The 12,683-nt window shown below is 40.0% G+C and overlaps 1 protein-coding gene across 3 annotated transcripts in view; it reads left to right on the forward strand.

Moving 5' to 3' along the window:
* GNE (glucosamine (UDP-N-acetyl)-2-epimerase/N-acetylmannosamine kinase) overlaps positions 1–12,683 on the forward strand; it is a 62,766-nt gene that overhangs the window by 39,650 nt on the left and 10,433 nt on the right. For all 3 annotated transcript variants that reach the window (XM_060014512.2, XM_060014511.2, XM_060014513.2), the window contains 3 exons: positions 4,062–4,513; positions 7,694–7,846; positions 10,180–10,392. In XM_060014512.2, coding sequence (XP_059870495.1) covers positions 4,062–4,513; positions 7,694–7,846; positions 10,180–10,392 — 818 coding nt within the window. The remainder of the gene's footprint in view (positions 1–4,061; positions 4,514–7,693; positions 7,847–10,179; positions 10,393–12,683) is intronic.

Raw genomic sequence — 12,683 nt, forward strand, 5'->3', positions numbered from 1 at the left:
AAGAGCATGTTTACTTTTGCAATAAACTGCCAAACTGTCTTCCAAAGTGGCTGTATCATTTTGTATTCCCCGCAACAGTGAATGAGAGTTCCTGTTGCTCCACATCCTTGCCAGCATTTAGTGTTGTCAGTGTTCTGGATTTTGGCCATTCTAATAGGTGTGTAGCAGTATCTCGTTTTAATTTGCATTTCCTTGATGACATATAATGTGGAGTATCTTTTCATATGCTTATTTGCTATCCTTATATCATCTTTGGTGAGGTGTATGTTAAGGTCTTAGGCCATTTTTATTTATTTTTAAGTAAATTTATTTTTTTTCATTTTTGGCTGTGTTGGGTCTTCTTCGCTGTGCGCGGGCTTTCTCTAGTTGCGGCGAGCGGGAGCTACTCTTCATTGTGGTGCGCGGGCTTCTCATAGCAGTGGCTTCTCTTGTTACAGAGCATGGGCTCTAGTATGGGCTTCAGTAGTTGTGGCACTCAGGCTCAGTAGTTGTGGCGCGCAGGCTCTAGAGCGCAGGCTCAGTAGTTGTGGCGCACAGGCTTCATTGCTCCGCAGCACATGGGATCTCCCCGGACCAGGGCTCGAACCCATGTCCCCTGCATTGGCAGGCGGATTCTTTTTTTTAAAGTGAAATGTGATTTATTTCAATGTTTTTTTAAATTTATTTTTTAATTTTTGGCTGTGTTGGGTCTTCGTTTCTGTGTGAGGGCTTTCTCTAGTTGTGGTGAGCGGGGGCCAGTCTTCATTGCGGTGCGTGGGCCTCTCACTATCGTGGCCACTTTTGTTGCGGAGCACAGGCTCCAGACGCGCAGGCTCAGTAGTTGTGGCTCACGAGCCTAGTTGCTCTGTGGCATGTGGGATCTTCCCAGACCGGGGCTCGAACCCATGTCCCCTGCATTGCCAGGCAGATTCTCAACCACTGCGCCACCAGGGAAGCCCGGCAGGCGGATTCTTAACCGCTGTGCCACCGGGGAAGCCCTTTAGCCCATTTTTATTTTTATTTTTATTTATTTATTTATTTTTGCAATACGCGGGCCTCTCCCTGCTGTGGCCTCTCCCGTTGCGGAGCACAGGCTCCGGACGTGCAGGCTCAGTGGCCCTGGCTCATGGGCCCAGCCACTCCGCGGCATGTGGGATCTTCCTGGACCGGAGCACGAACCCGCGTCCCCTGCATCAGCAGGCGGACTCTTAACCACTGTGCCACCAGGGAAGCCCCTTTAGCCCATTTTTAAATCGGGTTTTTTATTGTTGAGTTTTAAGCTTAGGGGTCAAACAAGAAATCCTAAGGGAAATTAGAAAATGTTTTGAATTGGATAATAAATATTGCAGTATATCAGACTTCCCTGGTGGTGCAGTGGTTAAGAATCCACCTGCCAATGCAGGGGACATGGGTTCGAGCCCTGGTCGGGGAAGATCCCATGTGCCACAGAGCAACTAAGCCTGTGTGTCACAACTACTGATCCTGCGCTCTAGAGCCCATGAGCCACAACTACTGAAGTCCGTGCACTGAGAGCCCATGCTCCGCGACAAGAGAAGCCACTGCAGTGAGAAGCCTGCGCACTGCAATGAAGAGTAGCCCCTGCTCACTGCAACTAGAGAAAGCCCGTGCACAGCAACGAAGACCCAATGCAGTCAAAAATAAATAAATAAATTTAAATTAAAAACAAATATTACAGTATTTCAAAATTTGTGGGTATAGATTAAGCAGTGCTTATGGGGAAATTTATAGCTTTAAATACTTACGTGAAAAAAGAGAAATTTAGAGTCAAGGATCCATTTCCACTTTAACAAACAGGAAAAAGAAAATTAAGCCCAAAGTAAGTAGAAGGGAGGAACGGTAGAGTGGAAATCAATGAAATGTAAGAGTAGATTAAACAGTAGAGAAAATTAATCGAGGCAAAAGTTATTTCTTTAAAATAATAAAATTGACAAGCTCCTGCAGAACAAGAAAAAGGGAACACAGTATTTACCAATATAGGATAACAAAGAGGATATCATCTTGATGTTACAGCCATTAAAAGAATAGAAGGAGAATATTAGGCCAGTAAATTTGACAGTCAATTTAGATGAAATGGACAAACTCCTTGAAAAACACCACTTACCAAAATTGACAGAAAAAAATAGAAAATCTCGATAGCTCTATATTAAAGAAATTGAATTCATTATCAAACACTTCCTATAAAAATAACTTCCTACCAAGTTGGCTGCACTTTTGAATTCTATCAAACTTTTAAGATCCTATATAAACTTTTTCAGAAAATAGAGGAGCCATGGGACTTCCTAGATTATTTAATAAGGTCAGCATAATCCTGATATCAAAACCTGAGAAAGACATTATAAGAAAATTCAGATCAGTATCCCTCATGAATTAGACATAAAAATTTTAAACAAAAAATTAGCAAATCATATCCAGCAATATACAAAAACAGATAATACGTCATGACCAAGTGGGTTTATCTCAGGAATTCAAGATTGATTTAACATTTGAAAATCAATTAGTGTGATTCACGTATTAACAGAGTAAAGTGGGAAATCAAATGGTACAGATGAACCAGTTTGCAAGGCAGAAATAGAGACACAGATGTAGAGAACAAACTTATGGACACCAAGGGGGGAAAGTGGGGGTGGGATGAATTGGGATATTGGGATTGACATATATACACTAATATGTATAAAATAGATAACTAATGAGAACCTGCTCTATAGCACAGGAAACTCCACTTCACTGTACAGTAGAAACTAACACAACATTGTAAAACAACTATACCCCAATTAAGAAAAAAGGCGGTGGGTGGGGGGACCAACACATTCATCTCAATAGATATTAAAAAAGCATTTGACAAAATTCAACAACTAGTTATGGTAAAACCTTTAGCAAACTTGGAATAGAAAGGAAATTCCTCAGTCTGATAAAGACCACCTGTGAAAAACCTATAGCTAACATAAAATTTGTGCTTTTCTCCAAAGATTGGTAACAAGGTAAGGACATCCACTTTCACCCTTCTCTGTGTACTGCATGTAACAGCCAGTGCAATGAAACGAGATATAAATAAAGGCACAAGATTGTCTTTATTTACAGATGACATCATAGCTTTTGTAGGAAAATCCAAAGGAATCTATAAAATGACTACTAAGGCATCAGTATGATGTATGTAAAGAATCCTTCATGATCTGAGAAAATATAGTGTTAAATGGATTAACTAGATTACAGAATTGTACTATGATGTGTTCTCAACCATGTTGAAATACTATGCATAAAATGGCTAGAAAGAAATCAAAATGGTAATACTGATATTGCCGAGTGGTAGGTTTATGCATGATAATTTTCTGTGTTTTCCAATTTTTAAACAATAAATGTATATTTAGAAAAAAAAGTCGGATCTTTTAAAATCTAGTCATAACAGGCAGGAAACTTTAAGGCATTGAGAATTGCTGTTGTTACTGAAGCATGAAACAGACCTGAAACTGCATTTCACAGCCAATTTAAAAACCTACATTTTCACCCCAGTCAGAATTATGCTGCATTAATGGTAACATACAAAGAGAATTCAGGAGATAATTTCCATCATTCAGAAATTTATATTATAGTGACATGTCAGGTATCCTGGTTCCATACTACTTTTTTTAATGAGCTCTGCTTTTATAAGTAATTTTTTTCTATTAAGTAGCATATTTCTTTTTAAAAATTTATATATATTTTAAAAAAGAAAGAAATAGTTGTGACCACTGTAAAATTTACTCTCTCTTTTCCTGATAAAAACATTCTCCCTCCAATATTTCTCCCTCCAGGTGCTCACTGAAGGGGGCACAAGTGAGACCTCCCAGGTGCGGGATATGTTGATCTGGGTGGTGGCTAGAGGGGTGTTTGTGTAGAAAAATTAATTAAGTGATCTGTATATTTATGGTCTGTGCTTTTATTTTTGTGTGTAAGTTACACTTCAGTTCATTTATTTTAACAAGGAAATTTTGTGAAATCTTTCTCCCTTCAGGGTTAATGTTGATGTTTTTATAGCCCTATACTTAAGAACATGCTCTCACATTGTTATTTCTCTCCTGCTTTAGAAACACATATCGCATGATTGAACAAGATGACTTTGACATTAACACCAGACTACACACAATTGTCAGAGGGGAAGATGAGGCAGCCATGGTGGAGTCAGTGGGCCTGGCCCTTGTGAAGCTACCAGATGTTCTTAACCGCCTGAAGCCTGATATCATGATTGTTCATGGAGACAGGTTTGATGCCCTGGCTCTGGCTACGTCTGCTGCCTTGATGAACATCCGAATCCTTCACATTGAAGGGGGGGAAGTCAGTGGGACCATTGACGACTCTATCAGACACGCTATAACGAAACTGGCTCATTATCATGTGTGCTGCACCCGAAGTGCAGAGCAACACCTGATATCCATGTGTGAGGACCATGATCGCATCTTGTTGGCAGGCTGCCCTTCCTATGACAAACTTCTCTCCGCCAAGAACAAAGACTACATGAGCATCATTCGGATGTGGTTAGGTATGTATCAGACTTCATTCAGTCTAATGGTTGCTTTTGTCCGAAAGTTCGGGTATGCTTCTGTCCTTTGGAAACTACTGTGGGTAGAATGTTCCATTAGCAATCGGAAGGCCAAGGTTTTTAGTTCATAGATCTCGCCCAATGGTATGACTTCACCTCTCTGAGACTCACCTTTTCTATAAAATAGACTTAATGGATTGAATTTTTTAAATGGAATGCTTTTAATCCATTAAATATAATGTTATAGGTGAATATTAGTTACAGGGACCGATCCTGATATATCAAAAAGGAAAAAAAAGCAAGCTATAAAATTATACGTATAATGATACATTTTTATAAAAACAGTAACGTAGAAAGGTCGGTAAGTATGTGCACCAAGTCATTTATAATATTCACTTCTGGTTAGTAGAATTAAGGTTTTTTTCCCTTTATTTTGCTTTTTAGCTCAATGAAACAAATTGTTATTTTTAATTTTAATGCCTTTCTTATGGGCTTGTTGGAATACTCAGATGAGATAATGGATGTTGAAAGCAGTTATAAGGGATTATGATTATTATTAAAAAGCAGAAGTCATAGTTGTACCATTAGAGATTGTTACCTCTGTAAGTAAGCCTTAAGGTCTGAAATCTTCAATGTTCAATGATCTAGATTCCTGGAAATTATTTTTGCTACTCAGAGGCAAAGAAAATAGGTTTACACACAATGTCTATTAGTTAATTTATAGTGAGAGTACTATTTAGAAGGCCAATCAGGACTAATCGTCTATTTAGGTATTTAGGACTTTCCTCTGTGAAGAGGTAGATCTGTTGAATAATGAAGTTAATAGTAAATTAATTTGGTGATTGTGTAATCAAAGTGATTGTGTATATTTTAAATCCAGATCACATTAGAACAGGAAATAAATTGGGTTTTTCTACTATATAAGTTAATCCATTCTATATATTTCTTATCCTTGGACAGATTCATAGCTATCAGGGAACCTGTCAAGATAATGCTGATGGAACAGGCTTCTGTCTCTTCAGTCTCCCCTTTCTGCATGCTTCTAAGTAAACATTCTTGCATTCTGTTCTGATTATAGTGTTAGCTCACTATGTCTTCCGAAAAACTTTGTATTTCTGAAAAACTTGTAATGAATAGAAAATAACCCTTATAAAGCAGAATACAGCAAAATTGTACTTGCAGGGCTTAAGGTTCTCCTTGGAACCTTTTAAGCAGTTTGTGAAAAGAAGAATGACGAAATAGCAAAAACTAGATTTTTTTTTAAACCAGTGGGGGGGAAAAAGACATTGAGCCAAAGCCACCTGTCCCTGGCAATAATACCTTTTGTGCAAAGCCTGTACCTGCTTCTCAACCTGCAATTTCTGACGTTATCCTTCTGCTTATAAGAAAAATAGTATTGAGTCAGCCACTCAGAACATGCAGCTTTGTAACCAGAACATTAATAAATAACAGTCCTAATAAAAATATTAGCAAAGTTAAAAAGACATGTTACATTCCTAATATTGAAAGAAATACCACAGTAAATATAGAACTTTTTGACCCAAAACCAAGTAATGGTACCGTAATGGAAACGGTTGTGTGGAAGGGCTGAAGCTGCTGAGTTCTGGAGACAAAGGCAGATAAATGTCAGAAGTCATACATCGAGGACCAGGTGCAGGCTTTGCACAAAATGTATTATTGCCAGGGATGGGTAGCTCCAGCTCATCGCTCTGTGTTTTCTTTTTCACTGTTCTTTTTTACTACTTTGAACAAAAATTTAGTAATTATATCCCCACCCCACCCCCAGTTTAGAACATGATATGGGACCAGTCATTTTTTAAAATAAAATTTTGGAGCCTGTAGTCTTTTAAATCAAATACTACTGAAGATTCTTAGTAAAAAATTTCTGTTACCATTAAATCATAAAAAGTAACTGCTGGGCTTCCCTGGTGGCACAGTGGTTGAGAGTCCGCCTGCCGATGCAGGGGACACGGGTTTGTGCCCCGGTCCGGGAAGATCCCACATGCCGCGGAGCAGCTGGGCCCGTGAGCCATGGCCGCTGAGCCTGCACGTCTGGAGCCTGTGCTCCGCAGCGAGAGAGGCCACAACAGTGAGAGGCCCATGTACCACACACAAAAAAAATTAATAAATTTAAAAAAGTAACTGCTACTGATTGAATTTGGATTAATGATAAACATAATTCATGATAAAGTTGATCATTAAAATTAATATCACAAATAAATATATTCTTTCATTAAAAATAAGTGAGTAGGGGGCTTCCCTGGTGGCGCAGTGGTTGAGAGTCCGCCTGCCGATGCAGGGGACACAGGTTCGTGCCCCGGTCCGGGAAGGTCCCACATGCCGCGGAGCGGCTGGGCCCGTGAGCCATGGCCGCTGAGCCTGTGCGTCCAGAGCCTGTGCTCCGCAACGGGAGAGGCCACAACAGTGAGAGGCCCACGTACCGCAACAAAAAAAAAAAAAAAAAAAAAAAAAGAGTAGAAGAAAACAACAAAACAAACAAAAAAATAAGTGAGTAGAGCTCATCTTCAGTTTTATAGGATAATATAGGCCCTGTTGCAGAATTCTTTGTGTTATTTGGCATGGCACTGTCCATCCAAATCTTTTACACTTTACATTTTTGCTGAGGAACTGTCCTTGGGATCCCAGCCTGGGGATGAGTGAAGCCTTTCTAGGCCTTTGAACAGAGTTAGAAACACTGGTGGTTTGTTGAATCTGGTGGGCGATAGTGGGGAAATGCCTATGCATTATACGAAATTTATTTCATGCTCAATCAATCTCTAAATGCCCTGATTTGCAACACATTATTACTCATTAATATTGCTGATAATTCATTAGAAACACTAGTTAGAAATTGGGAAGAGTCACATTTTTCTAACGCTTTGAAATATTGTGAACTTTAAGACAATGAAGTCTAGTGTCTACTATTTAAAATTATGTATTTTGTTTGTGGTAGCAAGCACCTTTGTAAAACGTTAAGTTCCCTGAAGAATCCTTGGACTTGTTGCTGTAAGTTCTTATCCTTTGATCCGAATTTGGATGCCCTGCTTAGAATGTGACAAATTGTTTTTTCCTCAGAATTTTAAAACATAGACTTTGGGGTCTTGTTTTTTAGAATTTGCTTCTTCCTCCTTTAAGATTCTTAACTAATGAAGCAATGTGGTTTGATTTTTCTTTAAACAGGTGATGATGTAAAATCTAAAGATTACATTGTTGCACTACAGCACCCTGTGACCACGGACATTAAGCATTCCCTAAAAATGTTTGAACTAACATTGGATGCACTTATCTCATTTAACAAGCGGACCCTAGTTCTGTTTCCAAATATTGATGCAGGTAATTTAACTTGAAAATGAAAGTATGCCACCTACCTTTCCAGTTTTATGTTTCTATTATGTCTTCTTTTGACCGACCTTCCTATCTTGCTCATCTTATCATTGAAGGCCATTCTATTCTGAAATGCATTCTGATTTTCAAAGGATCACCGATTTTGCAGTAGATTGAGGAGTTTGTGATATTATTAAGTCTAGTAGAAACTTAATAGGAAAGAAATAAATACTTAAAAAAAATCTCAAATCTCCATTCTAGTTTCATGTTTAGTCTCTTCCCTCCAGTTTCCATCAACGAGAAAATGCAATAGCCAAAACTATTTTTTTTTTTTTTTAGATTCCATATATATGTGTTAGCATATGGTATTTGTTTTTCTCTTTCTGACTCATTTCACTCTGTATGACAGACTCTAGGGAGGGAGACACAAGAGGGAGGAGATAATGGGGATATATGTATATGTATAGCTGATTTGTTATAAAGCAGAAACTAACACACCATTGTAAAGCAATTATACTCCAATAAAGATGTTAAAAAAAATGCAATAGCCAAGAGATATAAACCTTAGAAGCTGAAAGAGTGTCTCTAGGAAAGTAATGATCCTACTGACTGCAGTAAAATAGCCATTATTTTTATTTCTTGTTCTCTTATTTATGTTAGCTATACCTTAATTTAATCTTGAGCTTAAGCAATTTCGATCTCTAGCTCCCAACCAGTTGATCCTTAAGCCTAACCTGATTGATCACCTACTGGTGGATGGAACCAGTGCTAGTAAGACCTTAGGTTAATGGTAGGGATATATAAATGGGGCCTGATACTGAGGGATTTTCAGATACTGGTTATTATTAGCTGATACCACTCATTGCTGAGCTCTTAGGCATTTTTTGGTAAAGGAGGCAGGATCCCTTCTCTGCAGTGCCAAGATGTCACCATCTTACACTGAAAGAATCCTTCCCTTAGTGTGTCTTGAATAATCTTTTCCGTTAGGGGGAACAAAGTAGGGTGTTAGTAGGAAAAAAACTTTAAGACCCCCAACCCAGATTTCATCCAGGTTATGTATCAATATTTCAAAAACCTTAATATTTATTCTTTTCTAATCCCTTAAATTTTTGCATAAATATTTATAATGTAATTATATCTCTTCTTCAGTATTGTCAGTGATATTGTTTGTAATATACCTTCCTTATTGTATATACTTTAGAATTTGAGATTTTTTACCCCTATGAAAGGAAAGGGTCCCAGGAATGCCTAAATCATGTCTGCCACTCGCCTCTCCTTTTCACAGGGTTTTTGATAAAATATACACAAGGAACAAGAGGGAAATAAGAATCAAGGCATCACTTTCTCATTATCTGACTTAGTGCCCCATTCCCTAATGTAGGCTTTTCTGGAAAACAGGTTTAGTGCCTGTCGTATAGGGCCAAAGAGAAGCCTTCAGTTGAACCCAAATCTGAACCTTGGAATAGTAGCAGCTTCTGGCGTGCCCTGCACTACACGAGTTCTAGGTAATGACTGGCATGTTCTGGCAGGAGAGAAGTGGCCGGGCCTGCTCTAAGGAGTTAGCCCCTGAGTCTGTTGCCTGCCTTGCCATGGAGAAAGTTAAAAGGAGAACACATGCATGCCCAGCTTCTGTTAAATTCGCGGCTCCTGCACACCAGTGGACACAGTGTGGTCGTCGTCCTGCCTTGTAACTGATCAGATTAGCCTCCTTGCCCACCTTGGTCACAGCCACTAGGAAAGGGTGAGTAGAGAGGCAAGCAGAGGGACACTGAATATCGTCTCCCCCTCATACATCTGTAACTTTTCAAAACAAAGTCATGCATGTAAAGTAAAATATCAGCCACAGTTTCAGAATCTGTATTTGCTTAGAGCTTGTTTAGTCCACGTAAGTGGGAGCGCTTGCTGTCCCATCGAGCTGTCGTTACTGTAGATGTGAGCATAGCTGAGGCAGAGGCCCTCTGGTCGGCTTGGTACGTGGAGCCCGAGACCTTTCCATTTAGGAACTCCTGGCTTAAGAGACAGAGACTGTTGGCCTGTCTTGAGCCTCTTAATTGGTAAGGTAAGAGCTTTTACTGGGGTGTTAGTATTTGCTTTGTGGAGTGCTGTTTGAAGAGACCCACTGCTGCTGTTTAAAGTTTCTAGACGAGTTGAAACACAGGGCTGACCAGATGTTTTGGATGTTCATCATTCATGAAAAGATCAGTAATTAAAAGGACTGTTTCCCTAATAACTGTTATGAGTTTTTATGAGGGATATTTCTTTAAGTGGGGCTATACTTGCCGATGAAAATTGTTCCTTTATCTCGTAAACCATTTAACAGTTGGTTCTTTTCATTTTCACAGGGAGCAAAGAAATGGTTCGAGTGATGCGGAAGAAGGGCATTGAGCATCATCCCAATTTTCGTGCAGTTAAACATGTCCCATTTGACCAGTTTATACAGCTGGTTGCCCATGCTGGTTGTATGATTGGGAACAGCAGCTGTGGGGTACGAGAGGTTGGAGCTTTTGGAACACCTGTGATCAACCTAGGAACACGTCAGATTGGAAGAGAAACAGGTATTTACCTTTGCTTATATTTCAACTGACTAAGCTTAATACATTTGTATGAGTTATTATAAAGTATGCACGTATCAGTGCTGGCATGTGTGTTTATCAGTAAGTGAGTGAAGGAGGTTAATGACCAATTGTAGCTGAAACCTATAGGTAGCACACATTGATTACCATATTTTTTATTGTCTTTGTAATATCAGAGCTAAGAGTTTCTTAGTTAATTATGGTCTTTGATGGCTGTGTTTCAGAGAGAATGTGGTTGAATGTGTTATATGAATGCCAGTCTTTCGTTTTCCTGTGCCCAGTAAAATGAAGAAGGGAATCAACAATAATTCTTACACTTTTGGTTTGAGTAGTGGGGGTGTTCTTTCCTGATACGGAGTACCCTGAGGACGGAATAATTTGGGAGTGGGTAGAATTAAGAGTTCTCTAATGGCCATGTTAAGTTTGAGATGCCTATTAGATATGAGTGGAGATGGCAGGTTGGCAGCTATGTTGTTCCAGGGAGAGTTGAAGTTGAAGATACAAATTTGAGAGTGATGGCGTATAGATGGTGTTTAGTTAGGATATCAGTTCAGCTGCTGTAACAGAGAGACCCAAAATAAGAGTGCCTCAAATAAGTTAGATTTTCTTTGTTTCTCACTGTAAGTCATCAGAGACTTAGCCTCCATCTATCTTCTTGATGGTTGCTCCATCTCTTGCTGTCAAGTGCACATTTTAGCCACTGGGAAAGGAGGAGAGGGGAAGATGTCCTTCCCTCTAAAAGCACAACTTGGAAGTTGCAAGTATTTCTTCATACATCCTATCAGAATGTCGTCACATGGCCACATCCAGCTGCAAGGGTAGCTGAAGAATACATATAGCCTTTAGCTGGGTGATTAGATGCCAAGCTAAAAATTCTGCCACTGTACAAAGGATATTGAGGATAATGACACACTGTGCCAGAAATGGTATTTAAAACCAAGGGATGAAATGAGATTACCCAGGGGGAACATGTAAATAGGGAAGAGAATGGAGCCTAGGACCAAACTCTGGAGCCCTTCTGATGAGGAGGGAAGGGCCAGGAGGGAAGACTGAAAAGGAACTGCCAGAAAACCGGGAGTGTGATATTATTAAAGCCCAGAAAAGAAAGGGTTTCAAGGAGATGGTGTTGAATGATGCTGAGAGTTCAAATAAGATGTGAACATTGGATTTGGTACCAGGGTCTTCTAGCAAAAGCAGTCTGTCCTGGGACTTCCCTGGTGGCGCAGTGGTTAAGAATCTACCTGCCAAGGCAGGGGACACGGGTTCGATCCCTGGTCCAGGAAGATCCCACATGCCGCAGAGCAACTAAGCCCGTGCACCACAACTACTGAGCCTGTGCTCTAGAGCCCGCGAGCCACAACTACTGAGCCTGCATGCAACAACTGCTGAAGTCTGCACGCCTAGAGCCTGTGCTCCACAACAAGAGAAGCCACCGCAATGAGAAGCCTGCGCACCGCAACGAAGAGCAGCCCCCGCTCACCTCAACTAGAGAAAGCCTGCCTGCAGCAACAAAGACCCAATGCAGCCAAAAATAAATAAATTTATTTAAAAAAAAGATTTCTCTTAAAAAAAAAAGGCAGTCCTTTCTGCCACCACACTTACACAAACACATGCCCCTCTATCCTTTCCTTCTTACCTTCTTTACATTGGAGGGTGTGGGGTCACCCCTGCCTGTCCACTGCTCTGCCTTCTACCTGTGTTCTAAATCCCCACCCCTCTTGGCTTCTCAAGGACGTTTCTCTTCCATGTATCTTTAGCCTCCTCGGCATTTAAACATGCCTAAGTCTCTGGTATCTTCAAAACAAAACAGTACAAAACAACCTCTCCCCAGCCACCACCCTTATGCTTTTCTCCTCTTCATAGCCAAGTCTATTGAAAAAACATGTCATTGTCACTGTATTTACTCCCTCAAATTGGTCAGAAAATGTATGGAAAGGAAGTGACTGCATCAACAGCTGACTGGCCAGTTGACTAACTGGCAACCTGGCCTGACCAGTTGATCCCACAACTGGCTGAGTAGATGTAAGGTAGGACAGATGGAAAGAGTGGACACGCTGGATGAACAGATGAGTGGCAAGTGGATACTGGATTAATTACCTTATTTATTCCAGTAAACAAACAAGAGCTTGATTTATTCTCTTTGGGAATAAAGGAACCTACGGCCCCTTACTTATCTGATATATGGAGATCTTGCTGAGAGTGCTTTAAAAGGTATAAAGTAGAAAAGTTCGTCTCTCTAATAGAAGACTTGTTTGAAGCCTTCTGGGTTATAG

The sequence above is a fragment of the Delphinus delphis genome, chromosome 6 (genome assembly GCF_949987515.2).
Source record: "Delphinus delphis chromosome 6, mDelDel1.2, whole genome shotgun sequence".
In the NCBI taxonomy this organism is placed as follows: Eukaryota; Metazoa; Chordata; class Mammalia; order Artiodactyla; family Delphinidae; genus Delphinus; species Delphinus delphis.